This window comes from Lampetra planeri, chromosome 37 (genome assembly GCF_965212315.1).
Source record: "Lampetra planeri chromosome 37, kcLamPlan1.2.h2, whole genome shotgun sequence".
In the NCBI taxonomy this organism is placed as follows: domain Eukaryota; kingdom Metazoa; phylum Chordata; class Hyperoartia; order Petromyzontiformes; family Petromyzontidae; genus Lampetra; species Lampetra planeri.
In genome coordinates, this window is record NC_136143.1 from 8,441,810 (window position 1) to 8,469,719 (window position 27,910).

At 45.0% G+C, this 27,910-nt stretch overlaps 1 protein-coding gene across 1 annotated transcript; it reads right to left on the reverse strand.

Moving 5' to 3' along the window:
• Positions 1–592: 592 nt before the first annotated feature.
• PAFAH1B1 (platelet activating factor acetylhydrolase 1b regulatory subunit 1) lies at positions 593–26,012 on the reverse strand. The gene is made up of 11 exons (XM_078611996.1): positions 25,885–26,012; positions 23,807–24,011; positions 12,330–12,414; positions 9,571–9,645; positions 8,441–8,653; positions 7,240–7,408; positions 6,152–6,254; positions 4,704–4,932; positions 3,553–3,654; positions 2,769–2,925; positions 593–1,239 (listed from the first exon to the last, which is right to left on the reverse strand). The coding sequence occupies exons 2-11, from the start codon at positions 23,836–23,838 to the stop codon at positions 1,166–1,168; spliced, it is 1,239 nt and encodes a 412-aa protein (XP_078468122.1). The 5' UTR covers positions 23,839–24,011; positions 25,885–26,012; the 3' UTR covers positions 593–1,165.
• Between the last annotated feature and the right edge of the window lie 1,898 nt (positions 26,013–27,910).

A 27,910-nucleotide genomic window follows, 5' to 3' on the forward strand; every position in this document is an offset into this window, starting at 1 on the left:
GAAGCAAATTACACAAACCTGTCACCATAATTTGTCTCGGTCAAATACGTTTTAGATAAAGGTGACAGATGTCACGCTGTTACGATCGAATAATTTCCCAAAAAGGGGTGAACAGACTGGGGGGGCCCTCTGGAGGCTGGGAAGCTGCGGTCGGCTCTTGCGGACAGACCGTACGAGAGGTGGCAACTACGTAACGCATGCGTGAAGAGTCCAGGGTTGGGTCCAAACGACAGGGGCACGGTGACACGGAGATCTCTCAACACACCATGCAAGGCAAGTGGCAACCGCGATAACCTGTCAACCACGTACAAGCCGCTCATAGCCAGCCGTGTTCCACCCGGCGCTGTTCACTGCTTTGGACCAAATGGATTATTGAACCAAAATGGAAATAAACAAATAAATAACAAATTACAATTTATGCCATGCACAAAATATGTCTGTACATAAAAAAAAATGACAACACAAATTCCTTGATGTAAATAAAAATGTCTAGTTATAGGCCAGGGTTGGTTACTATTTGCAAGTGGGAATAATAATGCACACTCTACATAACGATGATGTATATTGACTACATATTCACACAACACAGCGATGGCAGCTTCAGTTTAATTATCACCCAACGGTAGTTGGATGGACAGCGGAGGTGACAGACAGCAGACAGAAAGGCCACGCCATCTGCAGGCGTCAAAACACCTTTCCCGTACAGGCGGGAGGGTGGGACGACGCGTAAATGCAAGTGACCTCAGAAACAGCTGACCGACCCCCCCCCTCCGTCTAAGCGCTAGCTTCAGAATTCACAAGAATGACAAACCGCGTCATATATATACGTCATATACACGTACATATCGATATACATGTCTGCTAAAAGTTAAGCTACCATGCAAAAAAGAAAAAAAACAAAAAAGAAATGAAAATACACAGCACGTATTCCCGGGAAACGCATTTTTAATTTGGGTTATTTTTTTTTATACTTTATTTTTCACTGTTATTTTATTATTTTATCTTGAACTTACGACTGAATAATTTACATAAAAACATAATTTTTTTTTTCCTCTTTATTAAATGTGTACGAGGGGACTGTAGAAGCGAATGCAGCGGCGGGAAAGGGTGGGAGTGGGGCAGGGATTTCGGGGACCTTGAGGGGTCACGGAGGGTCGCTGAGGACTCAGCGACACTCCCACACCTTGACCGATTGGTCCACACTCCCCGTGATGACATACGGAGCCGTCTTGTGGAAATCTGGACAAAGGCAAAACAATAGAAATATGTGAAGAGGTCATCATGGTTCAAGTTGCCGATGTCACCACACCTCCCCATTCTCTCGTCCTCGCCTTCTGCTCATCAACTATTCCACAACGAATGTACAAAATTATTCTGTGCCATCATGGTGAAGTATAGGTAAGAGACAACAATAAGCAACCCTGCGGCCCATTTAACAGACCATACGCCGATGATTTATCTCAGAAAATCTACATCAATTCAGTGTTTGCCTGCTTGAACTGCTGCTGGAAAACAATGGTTCAGAAGGTTTTAAATTGGTGAAATTGGTGTTCATCCACGAATTGTTTTGCTTCAGGGTAGACACTTAACCAAGGTCTGCTTTCGTCTCATTCCTACTATCTGGCTTTCAAGTTTCCCAAGTCGGCAAAATCTGGTGTCACTCCATTACCCATCCTGTCACCTGCCCTCCATCCTCTACACACATCCCCCATCCAACACACCTCATATCCCCACGAATGCAAAATTAATTTTAAAAGGAGAAAAAAATACACAGCATTATCTTCATCAGCTATAGTGCGCTAAAACAGACACGAGTGTGTATTAAAGATTTTGTTCATCATGCCGACGCACAGTTTCATAAAGAATTTGCCCTTGTTTATCCGTTTGCAGAAACGTTAGTTGCCAATGACAAATTGGCTGAAAACACCCACATTGTTGGCTCTCTGCCCCCTCCCTCCCCCCATTGTCTAACACACTTGCTTTACTTTTACTACTTATACTTGTGGTGCTGTGCTCCTACATTGGCGCTGGCTGCCCCGCCCATGCTGTTGACGCCGCACAGCTTTTCTCACTTTGAAATCCCTTAGAGGCTTGCCCCCTCTTTTCTCTCCGCCTGATGACGACCGCTTGTGTTGCGATCGAAACGTCGTGAGTTTTTTGCTTTTATTATTTTCAATTTATTTTTATTTTATAAAAAAAAATTATTTCTACATGACTTTACCGAAAGAACCAAGAATATGAATTCCTGCAGTCACGAAATTTAAGTCAAAATGTTGGCACTTTTCTTTCAGATTGGCCAAAGCGTCATTTTCCTCGGTAAATGAAAATATTCCATCGGGTAAGAAATAACTCGGGTGTCTTGGCAAAAATCACCAGGGAAAGGAACCCTTGAAATACCAAGCGTGTAAATTGTCAGCTGTAGTCCATAGCAAATCAGTTCATTGCACTCGACCTCTCCCAGCAGCCACAGTCGGTCAGTTCTAGAGCAGGTGGACAGGAGGGATGGGGGCAGGAGGGGTCAGGGGGTGGCATAGAGGGGGAGGTTCGAGGCAGGGGAGGGGTCGAGGTGGGGAGAGGGGTCGAGGTGGGGAGAGGGGTCAAGGCGGGGGAGGGGTCAAGGCGGGGGAGGGGTCAAGGCGGGGGAGGGGTCAAGGCGGGGGAGGGGTCAAGGTGGGAGAAGGGTCAAGGCGGGGGAGGGGTCAAGGCGGGGGAAGGGTCGAGGTGGGGGAGGGATCAAGGCAGGGGAGGGGTCAAGGCGGGGGACGCACCCAAGGAGGTGACAAAGTGCTCGTGTGCGGCCAGGCTCTTCTGGCAGCGCTTGTTCTTGTAGTCCCACACGCGCAGAGTCTTGTCATCGGCGCAGCTCAAAATGAACTTTCCACCCGGGTGGAACAGCACTCCACGTACCCAGTTGTCATGCCCAACCTGCGAGCGACAACACGGCAAGCGGTGGAGCTTGCACAATACCATCGATGCGGTAGTGCCACAAAAGTGGTTGGAATTATCTAAATCGTGGCCCTTATTACGAAGAATCATTGTGACAGCTTGTGATCTAAGCTCCATTACACAAGCTCAGATTTCCCACATTAACACTGTACATCACGTCCATTACGATGCTGATGCAATCAGAAATTATAAACCTGACCAGAGTTTGCCTGCTGAAGCAAACTCTGTTGAAGCATTTGTCCGGAACACCCACAGAGCGTATGAACCAATGTTATACTATTTTAACGTGGTGAAACAGAAACTTGTCTTTTACTTCATTAAATACACCAACACCGCCAATTCAGAATACATTTTGTACAAACTAGTTGGAAAATACCAACATAAATTATAGGTAAAGTGCCAAACATTTACAAATGGAAGTCCCACCGTAATGTAGATTCAACAGTAACTACATCAAATGGCATCATAACACTAGGGTTATTTTAAATTCTCGCTTAATTATATCAGCTACGCATACAGCACGAGGTTCGAAAACAGGAGGGCACAGTCGTCTCAATCTGCCGCGAAGTTCCATGCCTTCAGAGTGGGTCTGTTGAGAGAACCCACCAGTGTGATGACACAGATGCCTGTGCTGATGTCCCACATCTTGATAGTTTTATCCCGAGATCCTGACAGCAGGTACGGCCCAGGCTTGCCACCCTTCTTAGCCTGGGAAATAAACGCATAGTTCTAAAGAGCTACAGGAAATAAAACAATATGTATAGCATTATAAGTTGCTGTTGAAATTATGTTCAAATACTTCGATGAAGAAAACAGCAATTAATAAGTCCCCTTGGTGCCTTTCACAGATCAAATCGGAAATTATCACCTCAACATCTTTTTCACTTTCATATTTTAATGAATGATAGTTGTGTTTGCATATTTTCTAAGATTTATTGATATGGAACTGAGATGTGAATCTCCAAGGTTTGTCGTGGCTAAATAAAGTATATTATCATTGTATTATCCAAGCAAAATCACACCATGGGCGACAGCCTTGCCCGCTAAACCTTTTGAAACAGACAAGCAGTGTTTATGCAGCTGGTCACTGGGCTGACGAACACAAGCGTTTGGCGGTGTAGTGGCATCCAACCGTCACGACAATTGTGAGCCCTCTCACCAACCTCTTTTGTGTTAGAAAAACATTTTGTCAACAAAACAATTCGGGTAAACAGAGGATAAGAAAGGGGGTTGACACGAGCACAACATACATTGAGGATTACAGTGCAATGGAAACCCGTCTAAACAGCATGTTTCAATAAACTGTTTCAATAAACTCTACAACCCTCCCTGGTGTCTTCCTAAGCTCTGATACCCATGTAGGAGAAAAAAGGGAGGGGGGGGGTGCATAAGAAGCAATGCCCACAGGAGGAGAGGTAGGGAAGGGGTTCAATGTTTAGTGGTAAGCTTAGTTTTGCACTTAGATGCTCTAGAGCGGCAATTTCTGACAATTTATCGGCCCATTCCTATAATGTTGGGGGAGCGTGCCCTTTACAGTTGACTATAATGGTGTGTTTTGCCATAACACTGAACATTTGGAATAATGTATTTGGCCTCCCTGGAAAGGCCTTAAGGTTACGGACCCCAGCAGGGAACGCTTCTGGGCGAGGGTGAGATACTTGCATTTGTGAATGTGGTTTACAGTGGCAAAGCGATTGTTTGAAGAAGGAAAAAAAAGAAAAAAAATGACTTCGTTGCTCCTCTCCCAAGCGACGAACCTCGGCACCGGTGGCCTCCAAGATGACGGGCGAGGCGGTGTCGGGCGCCCAGCTCACACACTCCACCACGTGCTCGTGCTCTCGCAGTTCTGCCTTGCACTCCTTGGTGGCCGTCACCCACACGCGCACAGTCTGGTCGTTGGAGCAGCTGGCGATGAGCGACCCGTCCTGATTGGGCCGGACCATGCGCACCCACTCGCGGTGGCCCGTGAACGTCTTCACGCAGTATCTGTCACCGCGAGCCAAGGGGGAACACAAGCGCGTATCAAGACGGTGGAGTGGAGGGGGGGGTGTCCCCTTTTGACTCATCATGAACACCGCCTCCAGGGAACGAGAGCTAGACATGTAACAGCGATTTAATTAAAGGCTTCAATTCGGGATCGCAATGTAATTCTTCAAGAGGCTTTATACAATTGTAGATTGTGTGGTCTTATATGACCAGTGTTGTCTGTCTCATTGGTTCTGGCTATTCCCCTAAAGCGAATAAAATATAAAATAAAAACATAAACAAGAATGCACTGTTCAAAGAAATGTGTAAGAATGTTCTTATAGGATTTCTTACATTATTACACGTTTCTTTTGCGCATGAGAACAAACTAATCCAAGTCATTACATGCTATTGTGAACCTCTGGAATGCGTGTCAGATGGATATCCAGTATCAGAAATCCATTTCAAACAAGGAAAAGGCCTTTGGATTAAAAGGCTGCATTCTCTTTTTCTGCCTTTTCCCCCCCAACTCTGTGTTTGGGCTTCTGCCCACGGAATTTCCATGCCTCCTCCTTTCATTGTTATTGCTCACATTCTGACCAGGATGCTGTAGAATAAAAAAAAAACAATAAGTAAAAAAATATGTTGAATTCTCTAAATATTTCGATTTAAAGCTTTCGTGACTGCAGGGATTCATCTTCTTGGTTCTTTCGGTAAAGTCACGTAGAAGGAAAATAATAAAACATAATAAAATAATTCTCATGACGTTTCGGCCACAACGCAAGCAGCCGTCCTCAGGTGAAGAACAGATTCTGCCTTCTCGACAGACCTGTTCTCCACCTGAAGACGGCTGCTTGCCTTGTGGCCGAAACGTCGTGAGAATTATTTCATTATGTTTTATTTTTATTATTTTCCTTCTACGTGACTTTACCAAAAGAACCAAGAAGAGGTTCTCTAAAGATGTGGTTCTTAACCTGGGGTGCACGCCCCCCTTGTGGGTGCAAAATGCCCTTTCTGGGGGTGCGAGACGTGGCCAGATTTTTTTAAGGTAAATCAATTAAACATAAACTAAGCATGGCCACGTAAGTGCACATACTTTGTTTCATCAAACCTATGTATTTATTAACATTATATAGTTTTTTGACGATTGAGAACCAAAGGTTTACAAGGCTGCAGTAAAGGTTAAGAACCACTGAACTAAAGGAACCTATGTGGGAGCCAGTGTGTGCATGACACGCACCCAGTCTGCACCTCCCACATCTTCATGGTCTTGTCGCGCGAGGCCGACACCAGGTGGTCTCCATTTGGCATGAAGGCCACCGAGGACACGTTGTGGTCGTGGCCTGCGGAACGCACGGCGACAGCGAGTTGTGAGGAGAGACAAGCAGCCATGGTTCCTGGACTCACTGCGGTGATTTTATTTATTTCAATATTCGGAATTAAACTTTTGGCTAAGGTGTCCCAAAAGAAAGAAAAACCTGAGGAGAAAGAAAGAGGCTGTGTTGTGTGTATCATCAGAATATTTATTTATACTGGAAGAATCCGATGATCTATAAAGCTCTTTTTCACAGATGTCCAGGTAATGCCCACCCCCCTGACCTCACCCTCAGGAGAGTGTTTTTCATTCTAAATATTTCTTATGCAGACAACCGCCTGATGGAATTCCAAGTTGAGGAAAATTTAGAAAATCCTGCAGAAAGGTAATAGTCTCTTCTTCCCACTTTCAAGAAGTGCAAGGTTAGCATGCTGTATTTTATATTTATTTACATGTATTTTGATGAGATTGTTTTTTCCTAACCTTTGTTTTCTAAACTTGTATAATTTGTCTTTCTATATTCATTGCACCCCAAGTCTCCTTCTCAACTGGATCTTACCTGGCTATAAAGCAGAGGTCGCAATCGGGTACCCGATACCCGTACCCTACCCGATACACGGCTACCCGTACCCAGCCGGGTACGGGTACCCGTTTGCGACCCTGGTGCGGCCGGGTACGGGTAAGGAATCAAATCCCGTTTGCGACCTCTGCTATAAAGTTTACGTATATATCTCATACCAGGTGATGGTATGGCGTGATCCGATCAGTGTGGTGTTAGGCGGTAGGGCTGAAAAGGAGATTGACCGATCGGAAGGTTTATGACGAGGGTGCGGTTTTTGCTCTCTGCTCATTCTAAGGCGAGATTTCAGGTTAATATCTCGTGGTGTGTAGAATACGACGGTGTGTGTTGAAGCCTCCATGTAACGTATTCAAAATTCCGTGGAGGCTACCAAATTGAGGAGCAACACGAGCAGTACAAACGTCTGCAAAGGAAAGGTGGTAGAGTGGCGCACCGTGCATCGTGCGCAGGCACTCGAAGCTCTGGAAGTCCCAGAGTTTGACGGTCATGTCGGCTGAGCAGGAGGCCAGCATCTTGCCCGAGAGGTCGAAGGAGATGTCTTGCACCGAGTCCGTGTGTCCCTTCAAGGTGCGCTCAAAGTCACCCGTTTCGTAATCCCACACCTGCATGCATCAGTCCACACGAGGTCACCATAGGCAAATCAATCCAATTGCTCCCGTGTAATTATATTGCAATTATACCACGGAAGCAGTATCAAAACAGATACAAGACTGAACAGTATTACAGTTTTAGCTCAAGATGATTGGAAGTAAAATTTGTACGTAAACTCCACTTCCTGAAAATGGCAATTTGGATGTATAAAACTGCAAATAAAAAGAACAATGTTACTTTCGAAAATTTGCATACTGCAATGGATCTTGTGTGATGCAATTGCCTTAGCCATGGCATGCATTTTTTTAGGACTCTTCGGGGGAAAGGATCACTGCCCTCAACCGAACAATCACCATGGAAACACACACATTGCACCCTCAACAAAACACATTTGCTGGTCACACCCTCACAAATGCCAGTGCGTGCCAAAAACGTGACGAAACCACGGAAAGAGTTCCCACTCTCTCGCAGCTCCAGGACACAGACCTCGGCAAAATAAAAAAAAGGAATCACGGAATCGTTCCAGCACCTGTTCAAGATTACTCAACTCCCCAGAAACCACTTCTCAGCAGCACAATCTGCCATGAACGATTTTAAGCACTCCCACTTCATGTGACCAATTTGTTTCGCTAAAACACAGGTGAACAGTTAATGTTACTTATATTTTAATCTGTTTAGGGGACGATGCTGTCAATCACTTTTTTTTTTATTGGCAAGTGTTATTTTCAAATGCGGTTTTTATACGTAATAATGTGTTCTTTTAATTTATTCAACATCAGGTCTACCTTCAAAAATAAACACTTGGTCTCAACACATGATCATAAAAGGCCAAAGATCTCATTTTAATTACCTCACCTCCAATTGTCAGTAAATGAGGCTACAGTAAAGCAGACCTTGCCTGACCTTCATACGTACGTTGAACATCATTCGCAGCCGTTCGTAGCCGACCATGCTAATCGGTACAAGACAACAACAAAGGGCATGGCAAATCATTTAGGATGAGAAGTGCAACCCAAACACGCGGTTTGTGCCGGCGCACGCACCTTGATGGTGGCGTCCTCCGAGGCGGACACGATGACGCTGAACACGGGGTGGAAGATGACGCGCGTCACGGGGCTGCGGTGCCCACTCAGCGCGTACTTTTCCGGCGGGCGCGGGATCCACTCGCTGGGGTCGCGTCGCTGGCCCCCGAGGGGCCCCCCGCCCGACACAAACTCCTCCTTCGCCTCGTTCAACTTCGACTCCAGCTCCATCACCTGCCAGACGAGGAGCATGAACCACCGTCGCCACACCGACTCCGGTCATCCTCGCAGGAGCAGCGGGCATCACGCCGCTCTCAGATGCGCTTCTGCGGCAGTCTGGAACACTCTTCCCTTCCAATATTCGGAGTACACTGGGAGCTGTGCACTTTTAAATCTCGATTGAAAACTCTTTGTGTTTAGTTTGTTGTCCTTCCCTCCCCCGCACCTCTGATTAGCACGTTTGGTTACGTACGGTGCGAAAGAAGTTCAACATACATACACGCTCGATTCAAGGTGGCGTTGTACCCTGCCTTGCCCAAGTATGTCTCATGTACGTCTTAGTTCGGACACAAAATAATCACTGCCGTCGTTGTGGAGAACAAACTATATCTGTGCCCCGAATAAAAAGTAAATTACGATTGTCTTTTGGGTTAAAATGCCATCTAATACATGCTTTGTGATTTTATGAACAGGCATAGATATTACATTTAGTTTAAAAATACTAACATATTTTCCAGTAGGAAGGTATCCCCATTAACTGGGAAACAAGTCTGAATGCCTAGATCACTAATAAAATAGAAACGATGATGTATAAACACAGAAGTACCACGTAACATCCTCTCTTAGGGTCCTTAAAAGCCTGATTCTTAGCCAACAGCCTTCAAAACTGTACAAAGCTGGTATGAACATACATGCGAGGGCACGGAGTTGTGCATCATGTAGAAAATGTCACCTTAAAATGTAAAGAATTTACAGCAGATGCCTTTGAAGGAAATGTCCACGCATTGTCTCTGCACTTGAAGAAGTTTCCGTGTTTGAATGTCACGGTAAACCTGCTCATGCACTATGTTCCTAAGCAACCATGCAGTCCAGTGGCTTTTCACTTCTAAATATGTTTCGCAGGTTCCAAATGCGTCATCACATCCAATCACCTTTTTCTGTAGCCTAATGACAGAAGTCCATTTCTTCTCCAACAGTCCAGCAAACTTTTTATCCAGCTCTTCATTCTACAAAACAAGGCAAACGTGAGCATCAGACACGCACCAACAATATATTATTTTAGAAACACAACCTAAAAATCAATTCGGACACATCAAAAATTAGTGTCAGGTGCGTGCACGCACAATCGGGTGCTTACGTGAAGCTTTAATGAAAGTCAATATCAGGGTAGAGTAGCTTTGTGTTTTTACAACATCAAACACCATATAATATCCATTCTAATTACGGAAAGTACCACAATCTCTTACCACAGGTGCCCCACAGCCTGCTTAATATTCACCAGCAAAGTACAGGGTAAATGTTTTGGTGGCACTCAATAAACAGATCCAAGATTGCTAACACACCCCAGCAAAATGATCTGTGAAGGAAGCGTGGATGTCACCGAGACAGTTAAACTAAACAGAAATATTGGCAAGGCGCAGTTTTGATTGAAATTGGCCGGGCTGTAGGAAGAGCAATGTGTACAAACCATGCAAGGTAAATTTTTAACATCACCATGATAGCTGGTTCCTGAATTAAGACACTTAGTTCCATTAAACCTTAACGTATTCATATTAAAATAGATGGATACATGACATTGGAATTAGTCCACTATTATGCAAACTGCTATATGATTATGGTAATTGACCGACTGCAAATATGTCATCCCTTGCATGACAAACTTGTATCCATGTAGGATTAATTTAACAGTAGATCTGTAAAAGTAACACCCAAATTAGTGACTTTAGTCTTCTTAAATAAATTACCCAAAATCAATGACATTGTTCTTGCAATCTAACAATCCTTTTAAGCACCTGCACAAACTGATTTGATAGCTCCATCTCCACACAGTGGCTGTTACTCAAGTGCGCTTCAACTACTAGCCATCATTCCTTGCAGTGCATGTCCTGCCATAGTCCATGTGTAATAATTCTCCGGAGACGGATTCGGAATCGGTCTTCTTTATTTTCACTTCACGGTACACTTGTTCCCACACGCTCCGTTGCTGGCAGACAACGGAGAGCGGCAGACTCCCACAACTCCCACCGCGCACGTGGCACCCGGAGCCCCGTTCGCGCGTGGCTCTCACCCCGTTCAGTTCCCCGTCTCCTCTCGATCATCCCTCTCTCCTCCCTCTTAATCCCTTCGTCACGTGGTCCCCCCAGCCAATCCTCCATGGGCAATCTCGACCGTTCTCGATGGTTCCCTGTCACTCCCGGGACCACGCCTCTTATCCGGATCCCCATTAGCTGGGGCCCCAATGGCTGGGCCAATCACCCCTGATGACATGCCGTGATCACGCCGGCCCCACGCTCCCTATCTCGACCCTTATTGGCTACAAGCAGGACCGGCAAGCCAATCCCCCACGTGAACCCACTATAGCTGTTATTACACATGTACACATCGTCAGTCAATATTATGTTTAGAACTTGCTTGCATCTTCTCGTCCACATGTTCCTCTGTCTTTCCGTGCAATTCCAAGCATGGACATTCTTCATACTGCTCTGTGCACTGATAAACGGTCCCTCTGTATCGATGGTTACCCTGGTTTCCTTTGTAGGAAGGTGTCAGTCTAATTTCCAATTGAACACAGGACAAGAATTTATTGAAGAGAAACATAATCAGTGATGTATATTTGGTTATAAAAGGGTGTTAATTCTTTGAATGGCAGATGCAGCCTCATCTCTCCTCGGAGGAACCAAAATAGCATTTACTGAGCTTCCTTTGTGCACGGCACACTCAAGCTGTGCAGAAGGGCGTGCAATGTCAACCAAGTCAAGCTGTGAGAATAGGTTTTCCCCTTTTTTCTGGCAACAAAACATGTAGATGTTAAAACACCAAACTGAAACCTTTTACACGGAATCATGTCTGCATTAACCACAATGCTTGTGCTCAGAATGCAAAAAAAAACATTCTCTGATAAGAAATGCATTGTCATTGAAACTGGTCCACACAAGAAACAGCTTTCTTTTGAGCCTCGTCTCAAAACGGTGGACCAATCAGTTTCAAAGTCCATGCATATATTATCAGAAAATGTTTTTTGTTTGCATTCTGACCACAAGTATTGTGGTTAATGCAGACATGATTCCTTGTATAAGGTTTCAGTTTGGTGTTTTAACATTTTAACAGTTGTTTTTTGTTGCCAGAAAAAAGGGTAAAACCTATTCTCATATTTTGATACTGGCAAAGGAGGTCCCATGATGTAGCAAAGTCAAGCTGCGTTTACTGATAATGCAATACGGTAACAAGTACCCAACGGAGAAACATTACAAGCATATTTCATTCCACATTTAAGAACGTACTTTATAAATTATTTAATCACTGTGAAATTATCAGTTTATCTCTGCACACGTGTATGTCACGTGACAGAAAATGAGATGTGAATGGAAATAACAGTGTGGTGGCACTGTGCAAGACAGCACCTTGGACATTTTTTGAGCTATTTTGGAAACAAGAAGCCACAATTTCCTACACGGGGTAATAACTCTGCCAGAGAATTACCTACTCGAGCAGTTTACATTCACTCGTTCGCAAAAGTTTATTTCGCAAGGTTGTAAAGCATTACATTCCATCGAATGCCCCTGCTGTGAAAGTGTTCAAAAATATAGGACATGTGCCACTGAAGTACAATCGCTGTGTTCAACGTTGTATAACGCACGTGTATTACCAGTATGTGACCGCATAACTGTGACGTGACTGCATTCTTACGCACATTGTCCAATTCAGCCTCCTTCCTGAAGGTGGTGTACGCCTCCTCGTAACCATTCGAGCGGAGATAGTCTGCAATGGCTCGATTTCTGTAACACAACCACAAACACCGCTGCTCACCTATGGCACAAGCATGCAAAAGGACAACCATCTCCTGTTCGGCCTTGTATATTGTTGGGGCATTTGCTGTCAGAAAACACCTTTAAAGTTGCATGGCACGCAAGTGGTTGTAGCCAACGTACACATTTTACCTTCAACCATTTTTCATTCTTCTGTCCTTTTGTCACAGGTTGAGTTGATTAAAGATCATCATACAAATACATTATTCAAATACAGTATATCTAAAAGCTATCCTGGTATCAATTTTAAACAGATAACTATTGTTGGCATTCATATACTCCAGTTTCAGTTCAATATTTGATTTGGGAACTAGGTAAATAACCTTGTAATGCAGTTTCATGTCCACATTACAGCACGATACAGACTGCAGTATTTTTCCTTCACAATTACTAGTCGGCTGCGGTTGTTAAACCGTTGCTTCGGTGTAGTCTAGCAGTGGTTTGCACCTACTAGCTTAAACTGGTAACGTTTAAAATAACCAGGAGTGTTTCAACTGATCCGTGCCAACAGGAACAATCCGAAAAGCAGATAATCACCAGCAGAATTGTGCGCTGAGCTACAGAGAAAGAAGGGTGTAGTCGCTAATTAACACGGGTCTATACGTGAATGGTAATACACCCCAGACAGAACCATGGCAACAGATGTGGGGCTCTATTTAATAACTATGCATGTATGAGCTTGCCTAATTAACAACGATGTCCTCGGCCACTTACAGGAAAAAAATTATACTTCAAGGGATTTAAATCAAGAAAATCCTTATCAACGGTTTGATTGTAATACAATTACAAGTTCTGAAAAAAATGCGTGATTAAACACATGAATTGCAAATCATATTCACGTACCATTCGGATTCAGGTGGAAACACAGTAAATCATCAGTATATTTCTGCCTACAGTTACATCTCTTAAATTGCCAAACTGTACTTTCATGTCGTCTACATCGAAATATATATTCAGTAGATCTCAAATACGACAGGTGGAGTAATGTTCTGACACAAGCATACACCATCTGTGTTTTTCAGCAACGACTGTCCATCTACCGTGGGAAACGCGTGCCAGTTCTGTAGTCCTCACAATGGAACAATGTGGAGGCGACATCAGACGACTTCCCAGTTTCTCCCTACAAAGGTCTAGCTTAACGCAAAACATTCGGCTGCAATCTACAATTTTTAAGAAGAGTTGTTTACTCAGGAATGTCTGAAAAATTAAGGCCTCGGAGCTGGGCATCATCAGTCAGTTGAGTACAAAACAAAATATTATCGTCCAAAATATCGAGTATAAATGTTGAATGGACGCAAGCGCAATTCCTTAGCATTTATTTGTATTGATGGTTTTCATAATCAACGTTTTTGGGTTACGTGTTAAACTGATTGATGGTTTTGACAGAACAATCCATGTTGGCAGAGGTGAATGTGACAACTTCCTGACAACAGTTCAAGTGAACCAATCTATGTTGGTCTTTAATGGTCTTAAATATTAACTAGTATAGGAGACCTCAACCATGAGTCTGCAAGACAGTCCACTTGCAAGCTCCAGGCGTCGTTAGGGGGTTAATAAAGGACTAAGGTAATCTGCAGGGATTCAAGGTGGCAAGAGGTCCATGCCGGATGCCTATTTTAAAATGTATCTTCTGGTCTGGATTTTATTTTGCGTGACATATTTACGTGACGGCACAGGAAAATGTATTTCAAACAGTTTGACGGTGACAATTTCCACGCATCTCCAAGCATACGTTCACCTTCTTGATTACGTTTCAGATTTAATTAATTCCTACTTTGGATTAACCTCATCTGACAGAAAAAACAAATGATAATCACATATGGTGCACACTCAATGCATCCTTTCAGAGGTTATTCAAGTTGTATGTTGAACTTCTTACGTACCGTACGTAGCCCAACCGTGATAATTAGTTTACCACAATTAGCCACTTTATAGAATAGCTGTGTATGTTTTTTGTCAATTAGGCGAAAACACAATGCAATGCTAGCAGGGGGGGGGGGAATTTGGTTGAACGTTGCATCTCCACTGCTCTGACAGTTCTCTGGAGTATTCACGTTTTGACCTTTTCGCCATTCAGTACAAAAAAGCAATTCCGAGCGAGATATTGTGGTCCTGCGAGGTAGCCATGTGGCTCAGTGCTAATGCCCCTGCAAATGTCACCGCAGTGAAGCCAGCTGTGCCAACATCATCACCGCAAATCCCAGTCTTCAAAAGTCATCGAAACCGTGGGTTTTCAACAAATGTTGGGTAGTTTCTTCTCCAATGTGCAATTTTTTTTTTATCCTCGAAGTGAAAACTTCTAAAGGAATTACAACAGAGGGCTTCAAGGACCAATAATAAATGCCTCTTCCATACCATCATTAAATTATGTGTTCTGAAAAGCAAGCAGAGCCCTGGGATTGGAATTGCAATGCATATTGAAATGCAATTATCAGTGTTCCCTTTTGCTTTTACCGTCCCATAAATGTTTAATCAAGAGAGAAAAAATCGTGCAAAAGTAGAAACGTAATATGAATCAAGATTGTTATGATGAGGGAACAAAAACACGTTTCGGATTTTTTTTTTTTACTGATATTTGTAACATTAAATTACATGCCACGTGTCACTATCTACATACACGTGGTTGTCACCAAAGAACATTAGCTGAAATACAGCCCATAGATTGAAATACTGCCCATAGAATGATAACAGATTGTGAAAAAAGCAATGTACTTGTAAATGCATTGTTCTTTCATCCATCTAAAAAGTTAAAAACTATTGCAAAGTTTGATATATTGCTAAGCATGAAAGTAATTTTCTTTAATACCAAGTCTGAGCCAATTTCTAACCAAAACTAAAAAGATCTAATAGAACACACACAAAATAATATACAAGCTTTAATTCATGACATTAAAGCTTAAAAACGAGATATTTTGAGGTACATTATTTACAGGAAAATTAAGACATTCTGCATGGCTGAAAAGGCCTTTTCTAACACTTCTCTTATATTGTAGGTCAGTTCGTGTCCAAAGTGTCTACAGAATTTAGGAATTTGAATGGCAGGCAGGGTCATTTAACGAGCATTTAACGAGCATTTACATAGTATATCAAATAAAAACGCCCTTAAATTTCATTCTAATTTAAACATACAAATGAGCCACGTGTGGACAATACTTTGATCAGCAGCTGGTGCCAATACTTTCGGTTCAATTAAATATTGTGACCCGGATGGAAACTCGTGTTGCCAAATGGGCCATCGTTCTAACCATTCATTGCATCTTCCAAGCCATCCTCCGTTTCATTAGAAGCGTGACCGCTTGGTTAACAAAACCCATTACCGCACGTGGCACTGTTTGCCCAGTAGTGGCAGGAATTTTCAGATCATGACAGCACTCATTTTCAGACAGAAGGGGCGCCACTAACAAACGCTGATGGTAATTAACCTTGATAGCCCCGTTAAAGGATCTGCATAATTCAGGCCAACGCATAATTAGGCCAATCAAGCTGCGATATAAGCTAACCATCTGTGCCAAAAGTCATTACATTGGCCTTTCTTAATTGGACTTTAATGGAAACAGATTAAGATTCCATTCCCATAAGAAAGCAACATTGTCAATTATTTCGCAGAATACTGCAAATTGCTTTAAATAATCAGAACGTCTGGGTTCCAACAAGTATATGATGCATAATTAGCATTTATTTGCATTGATGGCTTTGACAGAACAATGCATTTTAGCAGAGATGAATGTAACACCTCCTGACAACAGTTCAACTGAACCAATCTATGTTGGTTCTTAATGGTCTGTAATATGAACTAGTATAGGAGTCCTCAGTCTGCAGGTCAGACCACTTGCAAGCTCCAGGCGTCGTTTGGGGTTAATAAAAGATTATGGTAATCTGAAGGGATTCAAGGTGGCAGGAGGTACGTGCTGCTGGACGTCTATTTCAAGCATTTATCTTCTGGTCTGAGGTGGTTTGGGGGCACCAGTTCAGGTGGTTTGGGGGCACCTGGTAAGGATGCCCCCCGGGTGGACTCCCCTTGGAACTCTACCAGGCAGTACGTCCCACTGGGCGAAGGACCCCGGGGGAAAGCCCAGGACACGCTGGCGGGACAATGTCACTCGGCTGGCCTGGTCAACGCCCGAGAATTCCCCAGGAAAAGCTAGAGTCTGTCGCCAGGGAAAGGGAGGTCTGGACCATCCGACTCAACATGCTGCCGCCACGACCATCACCAGGACAAGCAGACTGAGAACCGAACAAACTTCTGGTCTGGATTGTATCAGTCTACCTATATGACTATACAACACTACTCACTCATGTTGGTGGGGGCAGAGGTTGTCATGGCTATAAAATGAGGCCAAAAGTATAAAAAACTGGGCGACTAAGATTCCATGTAAATTAACAACATGACATTGAAACTGGTTCATCACACTCCAAGGGTTCCAGTAACTTTGTTAACATTAACGTCTAAATGCGCAATGGGCGGTGTATTTCACACACCACATTTTACACCGGGCGCACCTTACTCCAACTTCAGCGGCCTTATTTGCAAATGCTTGCAACATGGCAGGAACCGCCTCATTAATCTAGTCCTGAATCACAATTAATCTGTACAGTTGCATACACCTGCGATGGCAGTTACACGAACATGACCTCACATCACTGTGGAGTGCAATAATACAGTGGCTAGAAAATTCCGTGGTCTCTGGATAGGCGGAACCAGGTTTGTCATCGTCTGACAAGTCAATGACAAGTCTATAGCTCTAGGCCATGTGACAAGTTCACACTCGTTGAAAATTACCCCAAAATATGCAGCAGGCATAGCAACAATATTAACCAAAAACCATTACTTACATTTTTCATAGAAAAACATCCATTTAGAAGTGAATTCAAGAATAATAGTGTACAAAACAGGATAAGTGTATATTTGAGTAATTAAATAAGTTTATAAAAATAGGGATACCTTATATTCTTGTATCCTTCTGGACACTTTAACTTTTGGAAGGCACCACACAAACCAAACGAGTTTTTTTAAATAAAATGTGTGCTGCTGAATAAGGGTTGCTACTAGCCTTATATTTGTCGAGTGTAAATAACCAATTCCACGTGTTTATCAATTAGTACATCTGAGAGCTTGACAATGATAAAGGTCAAAACCATGACTGAAAGGTCTTACTCCTCTCACAGGATCTACTGAAGAATGTGTTTCATGTTTGGTTCTCTAACTTGTGAATTATCAAACCACTAATACACAGGCTTGACAACTTCTGCTCAACAAAGGCCACAGAGCTCACATGTTCTATGTTAACATAGACTCAGTTCGAGTTGATATGCTCACTTGCTCATGCGCTGACATTCTTATGGCGATTTAAAGTTCAGCAAGTGCACCAACAGTGTAATTTCTCGGAGCATTTCACATTTCTAAAATCCTCAGCATCCACACAGCACAATGTATGGCTGCAACAGCCACGTACCGAAACACTCTATGATATCCAAATAGGCTTCTACCTTTATCCACCAGAGGGTGCACTTCCAGCTGTGCAGTTCAGGACCCAGAGTCAAGTGGGACTCAACAAATGTCTCTGCAGCATTTGTATTGATTGGGATTAGATCAAAATCATTACATTTGGGAACCTTTCCACCTAAAGCGGCTCAAATAAATTATTACATGGTTCACCCAAAACTCAAAACACCAAGCTATCAGCATGGATACTGTACAAACATGGATGCAAGACCTCAACAACCAAATCTACTTTTTACTCATGCAGGAATGGATTATGAATTTCAGTTAGGCATTATTCAGATATACAATTCATAGAGAATGTATGTTTTGAAACATACATAGCGCAATCAACTAGTGTCGAAATGCCAAGGTTCAGTGGCTTTAGTGCACCACTTTATATACATGCTTAGTGTGGATAATGACACTGAAAATTACATATTTTTTTAATGACACGCATCCACACAGATAGAGAGTCCCATACAATTCACTTAATGTAAGATAAATGAAGCAAGGTTGCCACAGCAAGATTCTTTGGCTACAACGAAAAGCTAAGCATTGGTAAATATGCTTTAAAAATGGATTTTGCAAAATAGACATTTGAAAAGAACTGAAATAGCTCTTAGACAACTCGATTTTAACGATGAATGGCAGTGACTACTCAGTCGAGCGCATTTAAGTAACAATTGTTTGACTTCATCTCTCAATGTGAATGTATGGGTACTGGATGTACACTATCCATTATTTCAGATTAACGTTTGTTTGTGCGCCTCTTTTACACGTATCATTAGGTCTCACACCAAATTACATTAAAGAGGAAATATAATGCAATAAATAACGGTGCTGTGTTATTAAACATTTAAGACAGTGGTGATTAAAGATGCCATCACCCATAATTCATACCATTGTATATATCAACATCTCATTCAGATATACAATTCTAAATCCAAATTTAAATCCAAATTCATTATATGGTGTTGGATCATCTCATTTTGACCACCAGTTATGATTTCCCCATCTTCAGCTTTTCACTCTTGAGTTGCTCAGTTTTAAAATTACTGTCTTTCTAAAAACATTTCTCAAAAGAGGGAATTGAAAATAAATATGTTACTGTAAAATAAAACCAGTTGCACCATTGTATCTCAGTATGTCTGATGTGTAAGAAGGTCAAAATGAAAAGAGCCACAAATATTGACATAAAACTGTTCCATGATTTGCGATATCTACGTCAGTATAAACACACTCATCAGGTGACCTAGCAACAAGTGATAAAGAAAAACATCAGATGCAGCTCTAAGCAGTGACTTCACGTGACTACCTGTCCATACCTGCTATGGTTACCATGTAGAATCACACTGAAATGTAAGCAGTGGTTTACCATTCCTTAGCAAAAATCCTATTTACTTATCTTCAGCTTTTCACGAGTACATATTCATCTACATATTCTTTTCAGTGCTTCATTTTTGCCAAGCATATTACCGGAATTTTCTGCTACCATGCTCAAACATTCATTTGTGTTGTGGCGTGGATTGAATTTCATTTAAATGCAATATGAGCTTGACGTGGCATTTAAGGTTCCAAATTTAATTCCACATAACCCTTGGTAAATTGAAACAATAGGTGTACAACATTTTGGGGGTGTGTCTCCCCCCCCCCCCCCCCGTTTGTCCAACTGACCCAAGTCGTAAAATGTAGTCCATGTTGTATAAGATGGACTATAAATTCTTCATACTGAGTAACTGCAAGCAGACCTTGTCTTTGAACCACTTTACACAGCGCAAATACAGATGCATTCAGACTGAGAATTATTTTAAGGAGATACCGTCTTGTAATCCCTATGGTTACAAAGTCTAAAAAACGGCCGTAATCACCCTTGAAGCCACAATTGTGAACATGAGAACAGCGAGACCTTTGAGATGTTGCAAGATTTCAATGCCTCCTTATTAAAATGGTCATAAGTCATCATCCTTGAGTACTGCAAGTGCAAATAAAGTAACAGCAGCGCATTTATCTACACATCCATGACAAACCATGTCTCGAATGACTTCACTGTCTTTCTGTATCCACACAGCTGCCAAGCTACAAGGTGAAAGCACAACTCTGTTTAACATTGATCATGGGGCAACCCTTTGCCACATTAGCAGCTGATCCCCAAAGCATTTACATTTTTTTGCTCCATGCCAAACAATGTGCTGCATTCCACTCCAGTACATTAAGCCTTGCATTTGTTTTTACGAAAATCCAGTTGTAGAAAAATGACCAAAGGCAGCTGTCCAATACTGCATGTTCTTTACAGTTGTCACTTGCTGATTTATCATGGCATTTTGGGGCCACTACAATGCCTAAGTAAAAAGGAACGTTACCAAACCAGGCAATCAGAACTAAGCAATACAATACTGTTTTGTTTTAATATACAAGGCATAAGTTGAATGCGGCAGCACATAGGCTGTGTGGCACGTTATGTTTGGAAATGTAGTCTGTTCAGATCAGACAACAAAATAGATTCATAAAGGCAATCCAGCAAGAAAAAGCAAGTAAATACTACTATTCATGCTAGTTGTTCATTTGCCACACCAGGTTGTGGTAATTTTCTATTTTTCAATCAGAATTGTTGCCACAAGACAACGGCTACCAACTTCAGATGAAACCATATATTTAATTTGGAGAACAGAATGCTTTTTGTAAAATACAAATTATCTACAATTCAGCAGCTTCCAGAAAAAAACGAGGAAAACCACAAGACGTTGCTATTGCAAGGGAAATATCTGCGGGATCAAAAATTGGTTTACAGGGAAATCTAGCTTTGTGGTGCCAGGCAAGGGCAGCAGCTGGTTCAAAGGTGGTGTGGCTTGCCGACAGGTCCAAGGTTCACACACACAAATTCCTATTCTAATCACACTTCAGTCACGATTAAAACAGGCAGTCTTGCACTAGAAGCCATCTTGGAGAATTGGTATCATGTATTTCCCCCCCCCCCCCATCTGTTAGCTTGCCAAGGTAAATCTGCTCACAGCGTTTTTCTGCAGGGTGGGCCTTACATACTATGCGATGGCCCAATCAGAAGTGTGACATGGGCTAAAACTCAGCCTTAAGCGTAGAGCTTGACAGCACGCTCCTTCGTAAAGATTAAATATATTAAATTAGTATTGGCTTGGGTGGCAACCATGTTTAATGATGCAAATTAAACTTAAAATATGGCCTCAGCATCTTAACACCAGTTCTAGGGGATGCCATGGTGGCGAGATGCTAACAACCTCGCCTGGTATGCAGGAGTTCATGGGTTCGATTATGACCGTCATGCCTTTATATTTGGATTTTGCATGTTCTCCCGGGTCCTCCGGTTTTTCACTCCACATTTAGAGATGTGCGTTTAGAATATTTGGCTGCTATACATTTCCACATAAGCCACTTCATTGGGCTATTATTTGTAGCCAGGTCGCTTCTGAAAGAGATCTATATAGCTCAGTAGGCATTAGCTGGTAAATATTTTTTGTTGTTTTAGTTTATCTCTAAAGAAAGATGAGAAATGTGATAGCAAAACATGAAGGAATTGAAATTTAACCAAAAATTTTAGCTCATTGGAAAATCCTAATTTATTTAATGCACGTGAGCTTTGAAATATAAAAAAAGCGTTACATTAAGTCGAGTTGACACGTGAAGAATGTTGGCACGGTCAATAACATTGTCGTGTACATGGATGTATTATATCAAAGCCATGTGTTAAATGAATCACCACAAAAGGGATAAAAAGGATCTATATTTCATTCTGTAGATTTAAGTGTGGCTACAAGCGTACCCAATACAAAGAGAGAAAAATATTTGCCGAGGTAAAGTCGAATGCTAATAACAGACCACCTTCAGGTGCTTATTTGAAAATGTGTGACCTAATGAAGAATGATCACAGCCTTGCAACAACATTCCTGAAACAGCATTTACCTTGGCATGCACACATCTGTTCCACTAATCTGTGCCACGCTTAAAATGGACTTGAGTGGAAACCTTTTGAGAAATGCAGCCCAGTAAAATCGGGAAAAATACCATGTCATGCATACAGCAGTAAGAAGCTGTATTAAATGGTGAGAAAAACATTGGATTGTTGCTATGTGTGTATATCGTAGAGACAAGCATCAATATTTGGGCTCTGGCATGTCAGGACCTGTGCCTATTTCCGTCACTGACATTTCGTATTTGTGTATTCTTCTGACAACAGTTACATACACAATGTTAAATATAAAGACACTTTTCGTAATGTAAAGCCATCCATAAGATTGTCTTAAGATTTGAGAATTGTCAATACAGTACCAGTACAATATCTAAAGCTTGAAATGAAACAGAATTTACCATGTTTTTTAAATGTAAAATTCAGAATATTTACTTTCATTTCTGAAATCTTGCAGCACACTGATATTAAGACTATGAACAAACGTTCCATCCACGAGACACGACCTAAGAGCAGGAGTGCACAACGTTCTATTTACTTAACCTTTGCACATCGCAATCTCAACAGACGACTTGCCAAGATTTCTCTTAGTTCCAACATGCATATTTTATAGGTAGCTAGGTAGCAGGGGCTTGCCAAATTCCTTAAATCTATTTGAGATCAGTTTTAACAGTGCACTTAGCTGAAGGAACAATAGACGTGTGGAAAAAGAGGCTACGTCATTGGAGCACTTACAACGATACCAATTAGTCGGGGCAGTGCATGCGCTGCACAGCGGGCCTGGACAGAGCACAGTAATGTGTCATCGGCTGACATCAGTAGCAGCAGCATTGCAATTCTTTACCCACTTCATCTGCAACCACCGGATGCTGGGGTTATGGTTATATAGCTGGGTACTTCACATTCCCCCAAAAACAATGCTATACACTGCAGCTGCCTGTGCACATTTCCAACGGACCATAATAAACCCATCAATGGACTCTCCATTATTTGCCTACAAATGTTAATGTCTTGCTCTAAGGCAACAATCTAAATGAACACTATTTGTAAATGTTCACTTGCCTTAAAATATAATATTCACGAAACCAAATAAAAAAAAGTCTGGCCAGTACAGTATATGTAATTGCACAGTTGTTAATACATTGGAAATAATTGCTTCCAAGCAATGTCATTTCACCATACCAATAAAATTATGCTCATTAAGTTGCATTCGAGGTCGTGTTCATAAAGATAATACATTGATTATGTGTTGGCATGTTGAACGGCAGTGTTTCCTTGCTCGTGTCGATAACCAGCTTAAATAAACCGTGCTGACCTAGGTACTGAAAAATGCAGGGTGCATCGGCGCATAATCGCACACCTCCATTACAACCAGCAATACCGAAACCTTTGGCAGGAGTCAATGACAACCATTTTGGCCAGTAAAAAAAAAGACTACAAACATGCAACGAAATGTGAAAATATTATACACATTTAAAACATAACTTCACGCAAAACTGCAGGACAACTTTTGTTAAACATACAATTTTCCTTTCATAAGGTGCAAAAGCTAATGATTTATCACACTACAAAATGGCCAACAGCAGCAATGAGGTTTAGTAACAGCGACATGCCAAGCAAACAATCTTAACGTTGCCCCAGATACACGACACACCGAGATGTTATGCCCACCACACGCACAGCGTAAGTCAAAATTGGATTTAGTTTTACAAATTGAAAACAGCATCCTCAGCCGAGCGCACTGGCAACCCGAGTCTAAAACTGGGACCCAAAAGGTGTCATGGGACTCCCTCGCACTAAAAATAAAACGGGTGCATTGTGTTGCAAACGGAGAGCTTGCATTTCTTATTGCCAGACCGCACCGGACACGTCCTGGGTTAGTTGCTGACAGCGCAGAATTAGGCACTCTCCACCAATCAATATCAGTGGCGTGGGGTACTCACAGCTCATCCCGTTGTCTCTGAGACAGGACCATCGTGCTTGCTGCGATAGCGTCAGATTATCCAAAACGAAGATCGGCCTCAGCAAAGCAACCCCCCAGTTCCTCCGATTGGCCCTGCCTCCGACTCCAAATTCTGAACACGCGACAGCTTTATTCCGTGGAAGCGCACGTGTCCAGAGATTCTCATCCGACGCCGCAAATGACACCTGCCAAGTGAAAACACAAACGATGAGAAATCACACAACTGTGTCAACACTTCCGACGCTCCACATGTCAATAATTATTCAAAACGTCAACGTGTCTCCTTGTTTCAAATGATCATTGCAGCCGCGCTGACCTCCATTGGTGGACCTGAGCCAATGGTTTGAAAATATTTCTACCCGAGGGTGAGCGTTCCGTCTACCCAGCGGTGACCTTTGTTGACTTCCCAGAAAATGTTACCGATTTTATCGACCCAAACCCAGGGAGAACGATAGGCCCGGTTCCACTGTTGACCGGAATGATCCCTACGGCCTTCTGTGTGCGAGTCGTGTGCGATGACCAAAGCGTATCCATAATGCTTAAAATTCCACGATTAAATGAATGTACTCTTCACACACGAGAAAGAATAATGGCGCGTCGAGTGATTTAGTCATTCCTTTCAGCAGAGGAATGATGCAGCGCTCCATTCCATCAGTGTGGGTGGAGGAGTGAATGTTGGCACATCATTACTGCCGTCAATGTCTCGATTGCATTTGGCTTTTTTTTCCCCAATTCATGAGCGACATTGAATGACAATGAAGAAAACTAAACATTTTACGTAAAACAAACAAAAAAAACATCGGGCAGTAACGACAAACGGCAATTACGTCACGCACTTGTACCGCGGCCAAGATTCCAGCTCGGGGAGAAGGGTTTGACACAACCGAACGAAGTCTTTCTCACAAGCACACGGGCCAACCCCGTTGCCTTGTTTGTCGCATACGCGCGGAACGAATTCACCGACAAACTTGACACGCACACACACACAAAACCACGCTGCTTCGCTGGCTTTCTTTCCCATGTCCGCACGTCACCACCGTCTGGCCAACACCAAACTCTGCCCCCACCATCTCCCTCCCATCATCTTCGCACGCAACGCAGCACCGTGCGCGCTCGAACGCGTGGAACGAATTCACCGACAAACTTGACACACAAAACACACTGAAACGGCGCTGCTTCGCTGGCTTTCTTTCCCATGTAAGCACGTCACCACCGTCTGGCAAACACCAAACTCTGCCCCCACCAGCTCCCTCCCATCATCTTCGCACGCAACGCAGCACCGTGCGCGCCAAGCAAGAAGCCGCGTTGACAACCAAACACGAAAATGCGGAGCGGCGCCCCATGGCCGCGACCGGCCGTTGGTGAACGGCACCCAAAGTTTGTCCGATGTTCGACACCGAAGCTGCCCCCCTAACGAAGGGGATCTCGGCGTTGTGAAGCACGAATTGAATAATGCGTTGTACGGCAGAATATCAGCTTAAATGAAAACGATGTGGCGATGGCACGCCTGTACATTTTGAGTCTGAAAATATTCGTCGATGTTGTACATTGGCGAGGGCAACATTGTCAGGTGTGTGTGTATATCGCGGTATGTTAGTATACACGCCGATGTTATTAAATGAAATGACCGCACAGCGAGAGAGGAAGGTTGGAGGGAGTGAGGAGTGAGGGAGGGAGGCCGTTTCTCCACGGGCGTCACCAGCCTCCCCCCTCGCTCCCATCCCTCGGCCACGCACGGCGACGCGACCCAACACCACCGCCTCAATGACACCACTGCCCACATCACGACAACCCTCGCGATGTAACACTACACACACGTACACACACACGCAGACAAACACCGCTCGTTCTCTCTCTCTTGCTCGCTGTTGTTTTTTCTCGCCCGCGCCAGCGGCCGCCATCTTCCTGCGGCAAAGCGGTTCGGGTCCCGCCCAGCCACCATCACCGCCACCGTCGTCGCGCTCACCTCGCCACGGTCGGCGAGGTGAGCGAGCAAGAGAGAGATAGAGAGCTAGCGGTGAGGGTGAGGGTGAGGGCCCCCCTCCTCCTCTCTCTCACCTCGACACTTTCTCTGCCGCCTCCGCTGCCTCCGCCGCGCGGAACTGGGTGGGAGTCGCCGCCGCCGCCGCCTCGCGAGTCTCCTCCCAGCGTGCACCGCGCGCACAGCGGCAGCAGCAGCGGTGAACAACGCGCATGCGCGAGGCGAGCGAGACACCCCCGCCCCTCGAATTCCACCCCCCCCTTTCCTCTGCCCCCTCCCCGCCCCTCGATTCCAACTTCCTCCCCGCCCCTCGATTCCAACTTCCTCCCCCCGATTCCACCCCTCCACCCCCCGATCAGCCCCGCCCCTCAGTCACTCACCAGCCCCGCCCATCCTCACTCACCAACAGCCCCGCCCCTCACTCACCACCAGCCCCGCCCCTCACTCACCACCAGCCCCGCCCCTCACTCACCAGCCCCACCCCTCACTCAATCACCACCAGCCCCGCCCCTCCTCACTCACCACCAGCCCCGCCCCTCACTCACCACCAGCCCCGCCCCTTACTCACTCACCAGCCCCGCCCATCCTCACTCACCAACAGCCCCGCCCCTCACTCACCACCAGCCCCGCCCCTCACTCACCACCAGCCCCGCCCCTCACTCACCACCAGCCCCGCCCCTCACTCACCACCAGCCCCACCCCTCACTCACCACCAGCCCCGCCCCTCATTCACCACCAGCCCCTCACTACCAGCCCCACCCCTCACTCACCACCAGCCCCACCCCTCACTCACCACCAGCCCCGCCCCTCACTCACCACCAGCCCCGCCCCTCACTCACCACCAGCCCCGCTCCTCACTCACCACCAGCCCCGCCCCTCACTCACCACCAGCCCCGCCCCTCACCACCAGCCCCACCCTTCCTCACTCACCAGACCCACCCCTCACTCACCACCAGCCCCGCCCCTCAGTCACTCACCAGCCCCGCCCATCCTCACTCACCAACAGCCCCGCCCCTCACTCACCACCAGCCCCACCCCTCACTCAATCACCACCAGCCCCGCCCCTCCTCACTCACCACCAGCCCCGCCCCTCACTCACCACCAGCCCCGCCCCTTACTCACTCACCAGCCCCGCCCATCCTCACTCACCAACAGCCCCGCCCCTCACTCACCACCAGCCCCGCCCCTCACTCACCACCAGCCCCGCCCCTCACTCACCACCAGCCCCACCCCTCACTCACCACCAGCCCCGCCCCTCATTCACCACCAGCCCCTCACTACCAGCCCCACCCCTCACTCACCACCAGCCCCACCCCTCACTCACCACCAGCCCCGCCCCTCACTCACCACCAGCCCCGCCCCTCACTCACCACCAGCCCCGCTCCTCACTCACCACCAGCCCCGCCCCTCACTCACCACCAGCCCCGCCCCTCACCACCAGCCCCACCCTTCCTCACTCACCAGACCCACCCCTCACTCACCACCAGCCCCGCCCTTCACTCACCACCAGCCCCGCCATTCACTCACCACCAGCCCCGCCCCTCACTCACCACCAGCCCCGCCCCTCGTGCTCACTCACCCACCCGGGGGACCCCTTTGACGCACAACACTGACCACGCCCCTCGACAACTCACCAGGCCCTGGCCCCGCCCCTCAATTCCTCACCCACCTTAGCCCAGCCCCTCACCTGCCCCTCCCTCACCCCCGCCCCGTGTGGTGACGTCATAGCTAATTTGCGTAATGTGCCAGGATCAGTCACCTCGTGGCACGTATCTCACAGACGTTCAGTTCGGGGGCTACCGGCGAGCCCAGCCTGCTCCCACCCTCAACCTCTCACCCCTCGATCCACCAAGTCCCAGAGTTCTTCAGTGCAAGGCCCGTGAGCCACTGGCGTCCCCTGGTGGTCTTTAGTGCGCCACCCCCCCCCCCCAACAACAACAATACACAACACGTGAAAACACCCCTCCATCATCGTGCTGCTGTCAACCTAGAATGGTTTTAAATGTGTGGCGGACCTCACACTCATGATTTCTCGCCCCCCTCCCCCCTGTGAGAATTAGTGAAGAAAACTGCCCTATCCCCGACCACCGCTCCCCTCCATCC

Excerpts from the sequence above, each read along its gene's own strand:
- PAFAH1B1 (XM_078611996.1), bottom strand. The coding sequence starts at position 23,838 with ATGGTCCTGTCTCAGAGACAACGGGATGAGCT. Across the intron at positions 12,415-23,806 it reads CAGAGACAACGGGATGAGCT|AAATCGAGCCATTGCAGACT; the intron begins GTGAGTACCCCA and ends GTTGTGTTACAG. Across the intron at positions 8,654-9,570 it reads TCATTAGGCTACAGAAAAAG|GTGATGGAGCTGGAGTCGAA; the intron begins GTGATTGGATGT and ends CTCGTCTGGCAG.